This window comes from Biomphalaria glabrata, chromosome 1, assembly GCF_947242115.1.
Source record: "Biomphalaria glabrata chromosome 1, xgBioGlab47.1, whole genome shotgun sequence".
Lineage (NCBI taxonomy): Eukaryota > Metazoa > Mollusca > Gastropoda > Planorbidae > Biomphalaria > Biomphalaria glabrata.
Window position 1 is genome coordinate 89,031,273 of NC_074711.1, and position 17,899 is coordinate 89,049,171.

Genomic DNA, 17,899 nt, shown 5'->3' on the forward strand with positions numbered 1-17,899 from the left:
CTGCCCCCCTACACCTCGTTACCAGAACGCGCTATTTTGGTTTCTAGACTAATTGGACTGGCTTGAGTTAGAAGCAAAACATTGATATGAATGTACTATCAAAGATATTTCATATGGATACGAAACAATGTCAATGTCATATGTATTACATGAGCTGATCAAGGAGCTAAGCTCTCACTCATGGAACTGCTGGTTCGAGTAAATGGTTCTAGCAACTGGAATTTGTTTTTTCCCGGACCGGCTTCAGCGGACCAAAGCCAAGACATCTGAGCGTTACACTGGGCGCATGTGGAGATGAATGAGATGAAAGCTTAGGCATTGGCTATGGCAGTGTAGTGTAACTGAGTAGATTTTCTGCGTGCGTCCAGCGTGTCAGAAGATCATGCTCAGTGTGTGTGTTTCATGTCCAGTGTGTGTGTGTGTATAGACTGCATCAGTGTTATGCGAGACGTGCTGGTTTCATTCACTGTTTACTGTAGTCTAATTTTGTCGAATAAAGCCATGGTATTGGTAGACTAGTCGTTACCATTTCATTACAGGCAGGAACAATGTCGCCCCTACAGCCCACAGCACATTCTCCCTTCGACGCAGCCGATGTATCCAAAGGAACGGAAATACCCGATACAGTTTGGGATCAGAAGCGACGTAGGTTCTGCTAGGTCCCGAGTACGCTAGTCTGCCTCAACGTGGCACTCGGGTGAAAACGATCGCTGGAGGTAGTGATTAGGCTAAATGAATAGCAAAACAAAACTCCTGTTGGAGTGTCCAAGAGAAATATATCGGAAATAGCAATGTTTTACATAGACATTGACTTGGATCTCTTCCAGACAGAACTGTGAGCAGGTCAGGCAGGCGCGAGTGGATAGAGAGAGAGAGATGACCTAGTCTCTGCTGCTCAACATTAAAATTTACCTAACAGTAGGCAGATGTTTGCGCTACTGGGTGGGCTCAATCTGTGCACCTCGGTATGGTGACCAAGGGGCTAGAGTAGCCTAAGTAACCAGACATACTAAACTAAACTAAATGAAAACAAGATAACTAACTTTAGTTTACGATAAATAAAACAAAAAGAAACTTTATTTACATACAAAAATAAATCAATAATAAAAAATAATATATACACTAACTTGACTAACCACTACAACTGAACTCAGCAACTAACTAAAACCCTCTAAATCTACACCACTAACAAACTAACCAAACCTTCTATCTAACTAAATCACTACAACTACTACACTGACTAGACCTAGATCTACACAAACACACTACAATAAATTAGTCTAGATCTACAATATCCTACTATTACACTCCTAACACTAACACTAAAACAAGAATATCTTATAAATCCTTAGGCTCAGTACCTTACTATTCACTGAGAACAGAACTGAGAAACAGACTATAAATTAATAAATATAATATAACTATTATAACTAAGTTTACTAAGGCGATAATAAAGAAAAATAACACTAGACCTAGATTCCCTAGAATTAGAATAGATCTAACAACAGCAGTTATAAACAACAGCTAGATCTATAAGCAGTAATATTCAGCAGCTAAAAGGCAGCAGTTAAAAGCAGTAACACAGCAGTTACACAGCAGTAATAATAGCCTGCAATACATAAATGCAAAACTATATTAGATCTATATTCTATTAGGACTGATGGACGCCGCCATCTTCCGTACAGCATGTTGCCAACTATTATGACAAATAGTACAAGTAGAAAATAAAACAACTACCTTACACATAGTATAGATCTAGTAAAAAATATAAAATATTTCTACACTTACAGGCCGTCCCAGGTACAGAAATAAAAATATAATTAGACGACAGACCACAACGATATTCAGCTGTCACACAGACAGATATGGTACTGACCACTGGTCAACTGTACACTGAACTGTTTTAAAACAGCGTGGCATCACTTTTTATACACAAAAAGCGGAAGTACAAATAAGTTTGGCACTAGCCTATAAAAATAAAATATATAAAGATATAGCTCTGGGAGCGCAAGCTCACATTCATCCCGCCTTAAATTTTTGCGTCCTCGCAAAACAAAATACTAACAAACTACTTAAAATGCATTACATACATACTGCTGACATATTCTACCATCAAAGAAAATACACACTAAAATCTATTTCACACAAAAATATACATCTCCATGACATGACTTAAATTACATTGCTTTACAAGGACAAAAGCAAAAAAAATATACACTTCATCAGCTAAAAACACAAGAAAATACTCTTGATTCTGTACATTCTCAAATAGGTACAGCAACTACTAAGCTTTAAAAAAAAGCTTTTAAATACACCTGTAGATAACATGTACTCATAGAGTTATTACAAACTAATACATCTTAATACATCGGAACGCAACCAACATATTAAATAAAAATTACAAATATACAAATGAAGAATTATGCTAGTATGGTGAGGAAACGAACTTCATTTCCTCCTCTCGTACATATCGGTAAGTACTGCCGTCTTCTGCCTCTACCATGTACCAGCCAGAAGCATACTTGGGTACTGCAGTAATTATAAAACACGAGGGCTCATACTGCATGAACATTCTTCCCTGGCCTCTGACCCTCTGTTCGACAAGAACTCTGCACCCAATGTTCAGAAGGTCGTTCCTTTTCTTCTGCAACTCAGGAACCTCATGGGAAAGCAAGGTGGATTCTGGTTGGACCGGATGAAACTGTAGGAAAGGATTTGTTTCCCTACCTCCTTCTGCATGATTACTGGAAGTGTCAGGTGAGGCAACTTCTGAATGGATCGACATCATTTCTGCCACTGCGGGTTGGTTTCTGCGAACAATTGAATCAGGAGCAGTGTTGGATCGCCTAGGATTCTGTGGCACCTCCACCGACAATTCTGTTGGCTTGGGGGCAGGTTGCAGTTGTACTGCCTGTGGTTGTTCAACTGAGGCAACCTGAACGTGATTCACTGCTGCAGTGACATCAGGGCAAGCTCGGGTGAAATGGTCCCGGCTTCCACAATTCGAGCAGTTGCTTCTAGAAGGGTGTTGCTGGTGAGCCCGGTTCCCTGGCTTCTTTCGCTGACCTTGGAACCTGTTCTGCAGCCTGCAATTTCTTGCAAGATGGCCAGGTTTGCCACATGTGTAGCATTTCCTGTTCTTCGTCGCTGGCCTCTTATGGTTAAGAGTGCGCTTTGGTTGTGAGGCAATCTGTCTCACCTTGCTGCTAATGTGATCAGGTTGATGGTTGTTGCAGTGGGGACAGCTATAGTTCTGTGGCCCTGAAAATTGTAGGCGCACAATCTGGGCTGCAAGCTCCTCCACTTGCTTGGAGAGCGCAGATAGCTGGCCTTCAATCTTTATCTCACCGCATGTGACGTTGACTTGTGGTGCAACATCCTCGTCTTGTGCCCACCTAATGGCCATGTCTCTTAACGCCAGGAATTCAGTTTCTGGCCTGTCAAGTAGTCTCTCTCGCAGGTCTCTCCTTAGGGTCCTGTCACTGAGGTTTTCTACAAACTGGTCCCTCAGGATAGACTCGCTGAAGGGAGTTTCAGATAGAGCTCTCTGCCTGTCTGTGAGTGCTTCAAATGCCTGAAGGAGACGGTGTGAGTACGTGCGGACAGACTCATACTGGTGCTGGCTTATTCGGAACAGCTCCCCAATGAGGCAGTTGATGCTCCGCCTTTCTCCATAAGTGGAGCGTAGGATTTGTACCACGGCATCTGGACACGCCCTTGTCGTCTGAGGGTGACACCTAAGTTCGGCCTTCACTGCCTCACCTAGATGTGCAAAGAGGAAGTCACATTTTTCCTCTGGATGCACCATGTGTTGAGACTTCCAAGCTCTCTCAACATTTTGAAGGAACTCCTCCACTTCCCTGGCAGGACCATCGCCATGGAAGCGCCGGATACTCATCTCTGTCCTAGGCACCAAGATCACTGTCTGAGATGGCTGCATTCTTGCTGCTGCTGCTGCCTCGCTGTTCATCTACGCAACTACTCAACAAAACTAAAGCCTAATAACCTCTCTAACAAACGCCCAAAGAAAAACTGAACTATACACTATCACTACTTCCTATCACTGCCTAAACTCGTACAAAAACCTAATCTATCCCAATAAAAAATACAAGTCTGGTCACTCAAGCACAGATCCCACTTCTGACACCAAAAATGTGAGCAGGTCAGGCAGGCGCGAGTGGATAGAGAGAGAGATGACCTAGTCTCTGCTGCTCAACATTAAAATTTACCTAACAGTAGGCAGATGTTAGCGCTACTGGGTGGGCTCAATCTGTGCACCTCGGTATGGTGACCAAGGGGCTAGAGTAGCCTAAGTAACCAGACATACTAAACTAAACTAAATGAAAACAAGATAACTAACTTTAGTTTACGATAAATAAAACAAAAAGAAACTTTATTTACATACAAAAATAAATCAATAATAAAAAATAATATATACACTAACTTGACTAACCACTACAACTGAACTCAGCAACTAACTAAAACCCTCTAAATCTACACCACTAACAAACTAACCAAACCTTCTATCTAACTAAATCACTACAACTACTACACTGACTAGACCTAGATCTACACAAACACACTACAATAAATTAGTCTAGATCTACAATATCCTACTATTACACTCCTAACACTAACACTAAAACAAGAATATCTTATAAATCCTTAGGCTCAGTACCTTACTATTCACTGAGAACAGAACTGAGAAACAGACTATAAATTAATAAATATAATATAACTATTATAACTAAGTTTACTAAGGCGATAATAAAGAAAAATAACACTAGACCTAGATTCCCTAGAATTAGAATAGATCTAACAACAGCAGTTATAAACAACAGCTAGATCTATAAGCAGTAATATTCAGCAGCTAAAAGGCAGCAGTTAAAAGCAGTAACACAGCAGTTACACAGCAGTAATAATAGCCTGCAATACATAAATGCAAAACTATATTAGATCTATATTCTATTAGGACTGATGGACGCCGCCATCTTCCGTACAGCATGTTGCCAACTATTATGACAAATAGTACAAGTAGAAAATAAAACAACTACCTTACACATAGTATAGATCTAGTAAAAAATATAAAATATTTCTACACTTACAGGCCGTCCCAGGTACAGAAATAAAAATATAATTAGACGACAGACCACAACGATATTCAGCTGTCACACAGACAGATATGGTACTGACCACTGGTCAACTGTACACTGAACTGTTTTAAAACAGCGTGGCATCACTTTTTATACACAAAAAGCGGAAGTACAAATAAGTTTGGCACTAGCCTATAAAAATAAAATATATAAAGATATAGCTCTGGGAGCGCAAGCTCACAGAACGTTTTTGTTCAAGAAGGTTTACACGCCCAGAGTTCGAAGAGCCTTCGGGTCAACTCTTTAGACAATCCCACGGTTCTGCCAGGGTGTAGAAATGTGTGCCGCAAGCTGCCTAAGGGTTACCAGCTTCTGATTTTTTCTTTGGGTTGTATTCCGAAGTTTTCCCTATGTTTGGGTAAAGCCGAAAGTTTTGTATTCAGACTTCTCCATCTCGTAGATGGGTAACCAGCCAAGTCTAACGAGCTCTTCCTGCCCTAAGCGTACTGGTTTGGGTCTTGTTGCTTGCCTTTGCCCCTTCTCCTGTTGGTGATAACAGTTTCGGCGGGCTCAATACCTGAGCCACACTTGAAGGCCAAGAGTTGGACTGGCTATAAGAGGCAATGTGAAACACATCTATTTGAAAGCGTTTTATAGATAATGGGGCGCTTGAAACAATTACCACTTAGGTCCTACGTGTGTCTCTAGGTCAATCTAGTCATGCATGTTAACCAATGACTTAAATTCTACCAAGTCACTGGTTTTCCTGGCAGACTCAGGCAACCCATTCCAGGCTCTAATAGCACTAGTGAAGAAAGAGCATTTGTCCTAGCATATGGAACGAGGAATGTGCCTTTATCTTTCTGTCTTTCTGAGTATTTTATTAGGTTTTGTTTTTGTATTTCAAGATTATAGTTCATTGATTTATGTATAACTGCTAATTTTCTTTTAAGTATTCTTTCCTGAATTCTTTCTATATTTAGTAATTTTACTCAAGGTGTTACTATAATCCAATGTGAATATTCGTTGGAATCTGTCAATCTAATAATGCCTTTATCGATGCTAATGTGTTGTTTATATCCAAGCATCAACATAGTATTCATACGCTTGCAAAATAAGTCCTTCTCAGCGCATCAGTAAATAAACCCAGTTACCCTTAGAATGATAAAGTGCTGAGAATGTCATGTTTATCTTGATGAGACAATTTGATGTTGATTTCATGTTGACATTGCAAACTTTCAGCCCAATTAATGTCTTTGGAAACACGAGACAGAATTAGAGATAATTGAGTAAGTCTACGAGAAGATAGTCGATCACATAATGTTGTGGCTGGGGCCGGGGGAGGGGGAGGTTCTATAAAGCAAGTCTGAAACTTTGGGTTGAAAATATTTTTTTTTGTTTGTCATATACAAGCTTTTCTCATTTTAAATCATTCGATAATTTATAAATACCATGGGGGGGGGGGGGGGAGGACCATAGATATGACAGTCGTGTGCTCGTATCACACAACTAGGCAGCCCTTGGGGAGAGAGAAAGAGAGAGAGAGTGGAGAGAGAGAATGAACAAGAGATATAGAGGAAGAGAGAAAGAGATAAAGAGTGATAGAGAAGAAGAGAAAAAGAGCGAAAGAGAAAGAGCGAGAGAGAAAGAGAGAGAGAAATATAGAGAAAAAGAAGAAGAGTGAAAGAGATAGAGAGAAGTGGGAGAGAGAAAGAGGGAGAGAGAAAGTGAGAAAGAGGTAGAGATAAAGGAAGAGAGAGAGAGATAAAGGAAGAGAGAGAGAGAGAAAGAGAGAGAGATAAAGGAAGATAGAGAGAGAGAGAGAAAGAGAAAGAGAGAGAAAAGTGAAAGAGAAAGATTAGAGATAGAGAGAAAGAGAAAAGGCGTGAGAGGGAAAAAGAGCGAAAGAGGGAGAGAGAAAGGGAGAGAGAGAGAGAAAGAGAGAAAGAGAGTGAGAACAAAGAGAGAGAGAGAGACGGTGTGGTCAAAAACAAAAAATAAAGAAGACATTTTAAATTTAGTGAAAAAGTAAAGAAAAAGAGGACAGATTTTTTTAATGGATTTTTGTTTCGTTCCAAAGTGCCAGTGCTACCTAGAAAATAGAAAGTCAATGAAAGGGAGATAACAAACAAATGTAAATAGAAAAACAATCCAACTATCAATAAAAAAGACTTTTAGAAAACAACAACAAAGTTTGTATTTACTGTATATGAATCAATTCGTTTGGATCAGCCATGTAATTCAATTTGTAATAGATCTAGACTTACAATAATAAAACTGTGCTATTACTAATATTTTATGTATATTTTCTCAGTACGCTCTAATCCTATCATTTGTCTGGACCAGTAGGAAAGGGGCGCTGGGAGAAAGAAGAGGCCACGCAGTACTAGAGACAGACAGACTGTTGATATAAGCTTTGTAAAAAAAATACTTTTTCTAGAAATGCTTATCTAAGGAGAATAATGCCACACGTATAACCATATCTCTTAATACTGTATGATTTGTTTCCCATATTAAGATATCAATTCAAATAATTAATTAACCAATGGACCTCATTCACCAATCGTAATCAAACAAACATTTAGCCATGTGATAATATTGATAAAACAACGAGAAAAAAACATGACGTGACAGCCTGTGTGTATTTCGTAATTTGTGTAGAAGATATTGAGAATCACGTGACTAAATGTTGTTTGTTTACGATTGGTGAATGAGGTCCATTGGTTATTTTTGTAAATTGATACATGCTTTGCTTGGTACAATAAATACTAGTGCAAAGTTTCTACTTCATCCGAGAATTGGTGTGAGAGAAATAAGGTGTAAAAAAATGTACCAGTGTGTGATGTGTGTGTGAGAGAGAGAGAGATTAAAAATGAGTGAGTGTTAGTCACTTTGATAAGTTGGAATGCGTGAAGAAAGGAAAAAAAGTTTTCCAATGTTAAAAGAAGATTGGAAGAGTATTATGTAGTATCCTGTCTGTGAGAGTGATGTCCCCTGACGGTTCAATCGCTGACTCTTTGTAAAGTAAGTTTGAAATGTTCTCTGATTAAAGTCTTATTGACCTCCTTTCGCTCGTGTCCCGACAGTGATGCCAACTTGGCGGATTCGTATGTCTCAGACTATGATGCCAACTTGGCGGATTCACATGTCCCGATACACTACACATGACCAGTACCTAATGGTAGTCGAATAGTGAACTGTAGGCTAGTTCTGGTCTGTCGGTACATTTTTTATTCGCCGTTATAAAATAATATTTTAATTAACCAACGCATTTATAATTCATTCTGTATTTTTTTTTGTGTTTAGCTTTTTTTAATTGTTATATAGCTGAGAATGGCTGAAAATTGGATTAAATTTATTTTTAATATTTTTAATCCCGTTGTTTATAAAAAAAAATCAGAATCAATTATTTCTATTCTGTCTGGGCTGTTGTTCCAATATTCATAGAAAAAAAAATTGAGAGAATTTCTTTAATTTGTTTGTCTATATATTTTAAAATAACGTCACGTCTGCTAATACTATTGTAAGGGAAGCGGGAGATAACAAACTAAAAAAAAAAAAGAACTCGGCCGTAGTTTGATATTGATACAATTGAACGGAACAAGCAGACGTCTTTTGAAATACTTTAAACGACTTCATAAAAGGTTTATTTTAAAGTCTGTTTTTCTAAATTATAATTTTTTGTATGCTTTATGTTTTTAAAAAAGATATATATTCAACGAAGATTTAAGGACAGATGGACAGACAGACAGAGAGAAAGAGAGAGATATCACAAAAGAAAGAACGAGAGATAGAGAGTAAGAAAGATAAAGAGGGAGAGAGACAGAGAGGAAGAAAGATAAAGAGAGAGAGAGTGGAATAGAGACAGAGGGAGAGAGAGAGTTGAAGAAAGATAGAGAGAGAGAGTGGAATAGAGACAGAGAGGAAGAAAGACAGAGAAAGAGGGAGATAGACAGAGAAAGATAAAGAGAGAGAGAGAGTGGAATAGAGACAGAGGGAGAGAGACAGAGAGGAAGGAAGATAGAGAGAGAGAGTGGAATAGAGACAGAGGGAGAGAGACAGAGAGGAAGGAAGATAGAGAGAGAGAGAGAGAGAGTGGAATAAAGACAGAGAGAAAGAAAGACAGAGAAAGAGGGAGATAGACAGAGAAAGATACAGAGAGAGAGAGAGTGGAATAGAGACCGAGAGGAAGAGAGACAGAGAAAGAGGTAGGGAGAAAGAGGAATAGAGACAGAGTGGAAGAAGGATTATATTTCAGTAGTGTACATGACGGAAGTATGAAAAGGCCAACAAAGGCGTTGTATTCTTGTATGTAACTACACTCTAGTTCAGTTCTTTTTTCCGATGTTCTTACTGAAATTGTTTGAAGTATTGGAAATGCATGACTGAAAATAGATTATCAATATTATCGATCTTATTACACTCAATAAATTGCCTAAATCAGTGTAGCGAGTTGTGAGTCGTTTATCTACCATCCGAGCAGTAAATAAGAAAAAAATTGAGTTTCTAAGCCAAGGGAGACAACCAAACAAATATTATGCATCAGCAGAAGTGCACAGCAAACGAAAGTTCTCCGATATTAAAGTACATCGTTGAGATTCTGTTTGTATTGATTCACGTGAAAATTACATTAAAATACAATTATGCAAATTTTATTCAGTATATCAGTGTTTCCCAAAGTGGGGTACGCGTACCCCAGGGATACGGAAAGACTTTGGAGGGGGGGGGTGCGCATTGTGCTGCCCATTAACAGTGCTCCTTTTTTAAAAAATACCCATTTTTTATGTTCTGTTAATAAATTACATTGTGGTGGGGGGAGGGGGGCGGGTCGAGGGGTAGCTTTATAAAAGGGGGACACATAGGTCAAAAGTTTGGGAAACACTGCAGTATATCAAGAGAATATAGCTAGTGAATATAAAAGGGTTGGGGGATTACAATTATAGCGTACAATGTGGTACCAGATATCATAGTAAACAGAATAATAATTTAATTTTAAAGTCCAACGTACCTTCTGTACTGCATCTCATAATGGCTGGATGGCTGCCTGGTCGTGCGGTTTGCGCGCTGGACTGTCGTTCAGATTTATCGACGGTCGAGGGTTCAAACCCTGCCCGCTCCCATCCCCCGTCGTCCTGCGGAAGGTTTGGACTAGGAACTCTGAAGGAACATCCGAAACATGCAAAAACAAAACATGTTCGTTATATAAATTATAAAATTGACTGCTTTTTACGAAATTGTATACTGATTGCATAAGCTTGGATTAAAATGAATTTACGTCTGTAAAAGTATATTGCTTATATATTTCAATATGCGGAGACGCGGTTGCTGAGTGGTTAAGCGCTTTGCTTCCGAACCTGGGGTTCTGGGTTCGAATCTCGGTGAAGACTGAGATTTTGAATTGCGGGATTTTTAGGACGCCCCTAAATAGGCCCCCTAATGGATGCATGACTTTAGTCTGGAAAGTAAAGATGGTTGGACGTTATGCTGGCCACATGACACCCCTGCTCGTTAACCGTGGGCCATAGAAACAGATGACCTTACCATCATCTGCCCCATAGATCGTAAGGTCTGAAAGGGGAAACTACACTTTTTTTTTTGTTTCAATATGTCATGGAATTCTATTCATTTTCAAGGGTTGTTTTGTGTGTGTGTGTTTATTTGTCTTTGTTACAGTTCAATACTTGTGAAGATTTTAAAACTGAAGATTCACCTCAGCAACTAACAAACCAAATAGGTTACAAAGTTTCAGAGACGGTAAAAAAAAAGAACTACTCTCTAATCCAGTATGCTTGTTTTCCATAAAACCATATTACCTTCAAAGCCTCATTCTGGTAACGAACATAGGTTTTACCAAAGCCGAATATTATTCAGCGCCGGATTTACATAAATAAACGCCCTATGCAAGTTTTCTTTTTTATGACGGGCCCTACTCTCTTTTAAAAATGTAATGAGAATGTACTTACTAACTTAATGGTAATCTAATTTATCTTTTTTATTTTAATTATAACTGTGACTTTGTAAACTTTTTTTTTTAGTTCTTGGTTGCCCCTGTTTTTGGCGTGAGCCACAGGGCGGATGCACTATTTACACTATTTAAACAGCTCTAAATACAACCGCGTCGTCATGCCAAAGTATTTAAATTTTCAAAATAGATGTAAAAAAAAATAGTGATATAGGCCACTAAGTCCATTTCCATACATGCTAAACATCTGCTTAATCGCAAGAGTACTCATATGTCTAAATCAGTGATTCCCAAACTGTGTTTCGATGAACCCGAGTATTCCGCAAGGCCTGAATAGCTGTTCCACGAACTACTGGAATAATTAACTAGTAGGCCACCACGTGAATTAACCTCTCTAAAAATAAAAATAAGCAAATCGTTCCGCTAAATACTTAGAATGTGCGAAGTGTTCCGTTAAGGAAAAAGTTTGGGAACCACTGGTCTAAATAATAAAGATTGCCTCTCCGTGTACGTATAATAACAAAATTCACCATATGCCTAAAAGAAAATAGGTTTCCCCATCTGCCTAAATAATACAACTTCCCCTTGCCAGAGTAACAGCGTCATTATGAAAAGGGAAGAGTTACCTTTCTTAGTATTTTAGATATATCTCAGTAACCAGACACCATTCTCACGTTTTCAATGTAACTAAATGGTGGTATTCTAGCTTTTTAAAAACACTTGTCAAAGACACTTTTATCTCTCCACAGGTCTGGAATCCTCTTTAGCAAGGCTTAGCGCTAGAGTCAACACAGATCTAGGCGTCTGCTTCTGACAGCCGGCTGAGGATAGTGACCATCGCTGACCACTGACGAGCTAATCACTTTGGTCAGTCCGATCGATGTCCTGAGAGGACAGCACCCAAAGAACTTAATTTGTTTTTTATATCGGACAGTAGATGGACTATTTAAGTAGATCAACAGATTTCATTAAGTAGGTCAACCGATTGGAGTAGGTCAGCTGATATAAGACGCTCTAGTCAGGGGTCATTTGGTGTCAATTAGATTGGAACAGGAAGTAGACAAGTCCAGGCACAGTTGTCCACTGTTTCTACGTCCGCCTCTGTTTGTTTTTCTGTCCTGATGCTACGTGAGTGGGTCAGAGGATTCACGCATGGCTCATTCTGGCCGGTATGGACAGACGGACTAAACCACTGACCTCACATTGTGTCATCATGACCTGTTTATTTCTGATGGTATTCATTCCAACAGGTGAGTGAGTACACTTTTTTGTTTGCTGGGGGGGGGGGGGAGAGTGAGTTTCAGACCGTAAATTTTAAGGTGAAACGTGGTATCACTAAAAGCGTTGAGTCCATTGAGCGCAGGGCTCTCTGAGGGACATATGGAGTGATCAGTTCGCTAAGGTGCAAGTGCGTTTCTTTGTTGAGATGCACTGATGACAAAGTGGGGGCCACCTTGTAGTCAATTCTTGATTGTGCAAAGCTTACTGGAAAGACTCCTTGCAATTACGAAGCATGACCAGAAATGAACAGAATGAAAAATCATAGACTAACATCTTCCTAAAGTCGGGTTGGTTTTTTGAATATATTTTTTTGTCTAACTTGTTTTATGTTTATGTGCCCATCATTTGCTAGGACTAATTTGTACAAACGCTCCTTCTTTCCTAGTGCTATTAGAACATGAGAATGGGTTGCCTGAGTCAGCCACAAAAACCAATGATTAAGCAGAATTTAAATCTTTTTTTTTATGTTGATCAAGTAGCACAACTTTGAAATCGAGCCGCCACGATTTAAGGCCGACTTGTTAGCCTCAGAGCTGTCCAAGTTCTTTTTAAAGTAGAAGCTTGTATGGTCTAGTGTTTGTAGCGAACGACTTCATTCTCTACACAAGGCTTATTTCTATATAGCTTAGTAGCTTAGTAGGCCCTCTCAGGGAGGAGGTATGGCGAGAGTGAAGATGTTATTTTGTTGATATTTTGGTATGATAGTTATATCCCTATGTGTATGTGCTCCCAGGCCCAGGTCATGAATGTGAATAGTCTGCACGTGTCATAAACTGAAAGGTTTAGTCTTCCTTGAATGTGCGAGAGAGTGTGTTAGTCAGTGAGATCTTGTCCCCGGTCCAAGAAGGTTAGACGGTTGCTTCCTGGACTGGTGTTTTGTTTATTAATATTTACTGAGAGCTGATGGCATTGTTTCTTTTCTTGAATATTAAAGTTATTATTGTTATTCATGGATAGCTGGACTTCGAATTGAAGTTTATCTAGGGGAATAATTATTCTTATTTGAGTAACCCCTAACGAGCCAAGCAAGAAAAGAACATGACAGGCCCTACTGTATCTGTATACAACAATGATGATCTGTTCCGACTAATTGATTAACGAATTGGTTATGTTTTCACTGATTCGTGTGTTGTCATTGTCAATGAATGTTTGTGCAGTTATAGCTTGATCCGAGAATGGGGAGTGGGAGAAAAAAATAAATCGTGTGCAAGATTTCACCCAGACGGACGGAGTTGATATAAGCTTTGTAAACTGAAAGCGAGGCCAGTTTTGAATGATGTCTCGTGGAAAACAGATTGCGTTGTATCGTGAGGACCACCACCCAGCCACGGGACGCAAACCATGTAACACAACCACGTGACACAATAGTGTCACGCAGCTATCACTTAAGTCTGATGACGTGATCAGTTTTACACCAAGTCCAAGTCAGATAAACTTTCTTGTGGCTTTTTTTTTTTTTTTAATGATGAAATGCGGTCTTTAAATGTAATTTTTTTTACATGTAAAGACCGGATCACAAACCAAGAGGTTAGAGACAGGGTTACTGCAGCCATTGGACCCCATGATGACCTGCTAACTATTGTAAAAAAACGCCAGCTAAAAATCTATGGCCGTATTACAAGGTCTTCGGGGCTTGCTAGACCTTCTTTCAGGGAACAGTGTCAGGAAAAAGAAGAAGAGGCAGACAGAGAAAGCGATAGGAAGACAACAATGCATTTGAAAGAGGTTCTAAGACAAAAGACCGAGAGGAATGGAGAAAGACGGTCGAAAAAATCTTGCATGGAGCCCCAACGGTCCACAAATTAGATTGGACCAAAGCGCTCTGAGCATGATATAAGCATGAAAGTAGCGCTATATAAAAGCTATAACTTAGACTTAGGTCCTCCCGCGCCGTTCGGCGCATTGGGCGGCAAGCTGTCTCCATAATGATCTGTTAGATTTCATTATGTGTCGAGTTTGCCGTTTCTGTAGCAATAGTGGTTTTACAGGGTGGGGTCGCTAGCCCCACGCCAAACCCTCCTCCTATATAAATAATATAATAAATAATAATAATAACAGACTAAGGAATAGGTAAAGGTAAATAATGATAAGTAGAAATGGAAACAATCAGGTTTAATAGATCTAAAAATGAAATTAATTTTGACATGCAATTCAATTACATGTCATCAAAATATTTTAAATTGCAAAATATGTTTTTATTTGTCGGCTTTGTTCTATTGTCTAGACTTTAGACCAGTGGTCTTACCTCATTGTTTAAGTTATTTTTCTGCACGGAATATTTTGTAATCTCTCTGCTGACCGTCTCACACTCTTTCTCTCTCTCTTCCCCACTCCTCTCTCCCTCTCTCTCTCCCTCTCTCTCTCCCTTCCTATCTATTGATAAATGTATCTATATCAAGTGCATAAAGCTGGCTACAGTAACTTTTTTTTTGTAGGTTCAACACTTTAGCGCATATTTAAAATTTAAACAGCAGTGTACATTGATTCATTTTTTCAACCGTGGTAACTTAGGAATTTAGTTAAGTTGAGCCTATATTTAGTAACTTAACTAAAGGCCACTTTTAAGATAGAGCCGTTGAATCTCTCACTGTTATATTATATATTGGAATGATTTAAAAATATGTAGCATTGCGAGATATCTATTCTAACTTTCTCTTCACAGCACTCTCAAGGGACGTAATCCTTTTGGACTTTCACATTTACCCCATAGAGGAATAGTATTAATATTGGCCTCCTCATCCAAATGAAAATAAATCAAATTTTTGAAAATCTATTCAAAACCTACTTTACCTAGATCCATATAAAATGCATTATCATAGAATGGAAGTTACTAGTTTTCATAGTCTACACCAGTTAACAACAGATTAAAGCATTAGTACTCTCTATCTCTAACTTACATTATATCTAGTGTCTCTTCAATATGATATCTTCTCCTTCTGTTTCGGAAGACAATAGATATGCTTAGGGCAGTTGCAATATAATAATAATAATCAACCGAGGGGATAATAACAACTGACCTCACAGACACCTTCAAGGCCCTTAACATTCCTAGGAACATCTTCGTTGCCTGTCAGAGGGCGGTACTGCTGCAGACCTGCCACATCACCAGAAAATTCCTCAGTGGAAACTGTTAAAGGGACTACGATGAATTTTGTTTCTCTTTAGCGAAACTCGACCCTGGCAGCGCCAGAGAATGACTACTCGTTCATTTCTAACATAATAATAATAATAATAATAATCCTTATTGTCCGAATGGAAATTTGTCTTACAATGTGTGCATTACACCAAACAAAAAACATTATAACTATAAGAAACCAAAGTGTACATTCACACCAGACTCACTCATAATTTACATGTGACAAAGTTTAAACCAGATTGTTCTTATTTAATGATTTAATTGCCAGGGGAACAAAAGAGTGTTTGTGTCTGTTTGTCTTTGCTATCGGTGTCTTGTATCTCTTTTGTGATGTTAAAATCACAAAATCCTGACACAAAGGGTTTTTCTTTTTTTCGAGGATCTTGTTAGTTTTTTTATAGATGTTTGTCTCAAACAACTGCCCAAATGGGGTTTGTATTTTGCCAATGATTTTACCAGCAGCATTTAGGATTCTTTAAAGTTTATGGTTATTTTTAATGCTCAGATTGCCATACCATTATATATAGGTGCATGCTCGCATACATATTCTTTATATTATGTAGAAGTAAAGTAGTTATCCATCTGTTCTTCTAAGCCGAGCATTCTCTATTCACTCTTACTTGTCCTTCTCAAATACTGTAACTTCATACTGTGGGTGCGTAAGTTAGGGTATTCTAGCGCCAATGTTTGCTAGGTGCACACTTTTTTTAACGCACCTTCTTTGTTGCCTTGCTTTGAAGCTTATGGAGGGTTTTTGTTGTTATGCTGATGTAACGTTTCTTTTGCGGATTGTTGGTGTCCCCCTGTTTAGGGTGAGTATCTAAGGCATTACTGCATTTCGCAGTTGTTTCGCGGCCCTAGTGTATTAGACTAGACCTTTCAATTTGTCGCTTCTTACGTCTCTACAGGGAGTTAGTTCTGGGATGATCAAGTCTACACTGGAGACGAGAGTCAGCAGAGGGCCAGTGTTGTGCGTACTTATGTGTTGCATTGTGGGACTGTAAGGTGCAGAATTATGATTAGATTAAACATAACAGCTATATTATAATATATGTTACATTTTTTCTATGTTACATTTAATGATTATATTTACTGAGATTATGTGTAGAGCCTGTTACTATCTAATTAATTAAACAATTATATTGTTAACATCTAGTCAATTAGTTATTGTAAGCACGAAGGTGCATGTTGAATGCCAGGGGCTTGGGCAAACGAGATATTGCTTAAACAAAACGTTATGAGTTGTATTATGTTACTTAATATATTTATTAATGGCTTGGTGGCATTACTTCTCAATGTTTAAAACTAAAGCTTTATAAGTCTATATTTAGTTTATTTCTTGGGCAACATCAACTAATTACCTCCCTTTAAAATCTCATTGATTTAGATTTTAACATACAAACAAACAAAAAGCAAAAACGTCAGGGAAACTATTAACATTGAGACACGCACTCAAAGCCAAGAGCCATATTGTGTTATTAATACAAAAACATGGCTACTTTCCCTTAACATAATGACACATTTTTTTTTATTGTGTGTGAATTATTTTCCTAATTAAAACTCAAGAACAAAATTTAAAGATAGCTAAAAATTTAAAGATAGCTAAAAATTTAAAGACAGCTAAAAAAATTTTAAGATAGCTAAATATTGAAAGATAGATAAAAATTTGAAGGTTTTATAAGCCAAAAAAAGTGAAATTCAGCACTGGGTAATCTCAGTACCCTGTGTGCTGAGTGTGTATTTGTGTAAAGAGGGGAGATGAATGGATAATGCATCACCAATATTTCTGATTGCACTAATATTTTCGATAGAACCAATACTTCTGGAAGAGATAATACTTCTAATAGCAACAATACTTCTGGAAGAGATAATACTTCTAATAGCACCAATACTTCTGGAAGAGATAATACTTCTAATAGCACCAATACTTCTGGAAGAGATAATACTTCTAATAGCACCAATACTTCTGGAAGAGATAATACTTCTAATAGCAACAATACTTCTGGAAGAAATAATACTTCTAATAGCAACAATACTTCTGGAAGAAATAATACTTCTAATAGCACCAATACTTCTGGAAGAAATAATACTTCTAATAGCAACAATACTTATGAAAGCCCCATTACTTGAAATAGCACCAATACTTCTGGAAGAAATAATACTTCTAATAGCAACAATACTTATGAAAGCACCAATACTTGAAATAGCAACAATACTTCTGACACCAATGTCACAAAGCATCAGTGAAATTTAAAACAAGACGAGTAAAACGTTTTAGCAAAACAATGTATGAACCAGTGGCGTCACTAGAGGTGCGGCGGGGGTGCGGTCCGCACCGGGTGACAACCACCCTAGTGACGCCACTGATATGAACTATCTAAAACTGTTATTGAAACATTTAGAAATAGTGGTGATACTATTTAAAAA

General features: G+C 38.3%; 2 protein-coding genes across 6 annotated transcripts in view; one reads left to right on the forward strand and one right to left on the reverse strand.

Moving 5' to 3' along the window:
• Nucleotides 1-17,899, forward strand: part of LOC106073993 (neuronal acetylcholine receptor subunit alpha-10-like) — a 204,246-nt gene that overhangs the window by 97,794 nt on the left and 88,553 nt on the right. For 3 of the 4 annotated variants that reach the window (XM_056018433.1, XM_056018430.1, XM_056018431.1), the window contains one exon: nucleotides 11,805-12,305. In XM_056018433.1, coding sequence (XP_055874408.1) covers nucleotides 12,227-12,305 — 79 coding nt within the window. In that variant the 5' untranslated portion in view covers nucleotides 11,805-12,226. Of the gene's footprint in view, nucleotides 1-11,804; nucleotides 12,306-16,210; nucleotides 16,285-17,899 lie in introns of those variants that run through there. The other variant, XM_056018434.1, reaches the window with a different exon arrangement.
• Nucleotides 880-5,319, reverse strand: LOC129924252 (uncharacterized). 2 transcript variants are annotated; one of them, XR_008776257.1, is made up of 2 exons: nucleotides 1,789-5,319; nucleotides 880-1,609 (listed from the first exon to the last, which is right to left on the reverse strand). XR_008776257.1 is itself a non-coding variant. In XM_056018440.1 (2 exons), exon 2 carries the CDS (start codon nucleotides 3,968-3,970, stop codon nucleotides 2,426-2,428), a length of 1,545 nt encoding a protein of 514 aa, XP_055874415.1. In that variant the 5' UTR covers nucleotides 3,971-4,926; nucleotides 5,106-5,319; the 3' UTR covers nucleotides 880-2,425. The 2 variants fall into 2 exon arrangements, 1 of the variants encoding a protein (XP_055874415.1); XM_056018440.1 differs by having other exon boundaries at nucleotides 880-4,926; nucleotides 5,106-5,319.

Excerpts from the sequence above, each read along its gene's own strand:
- LOC129924252 (XM_056018440.1), bottom strand. The coding sequence starts at position 3,970 with ATGAACAGCGAGGCAGCAGCAGCAGCAAGAATGCAGCCATCTCAGACA.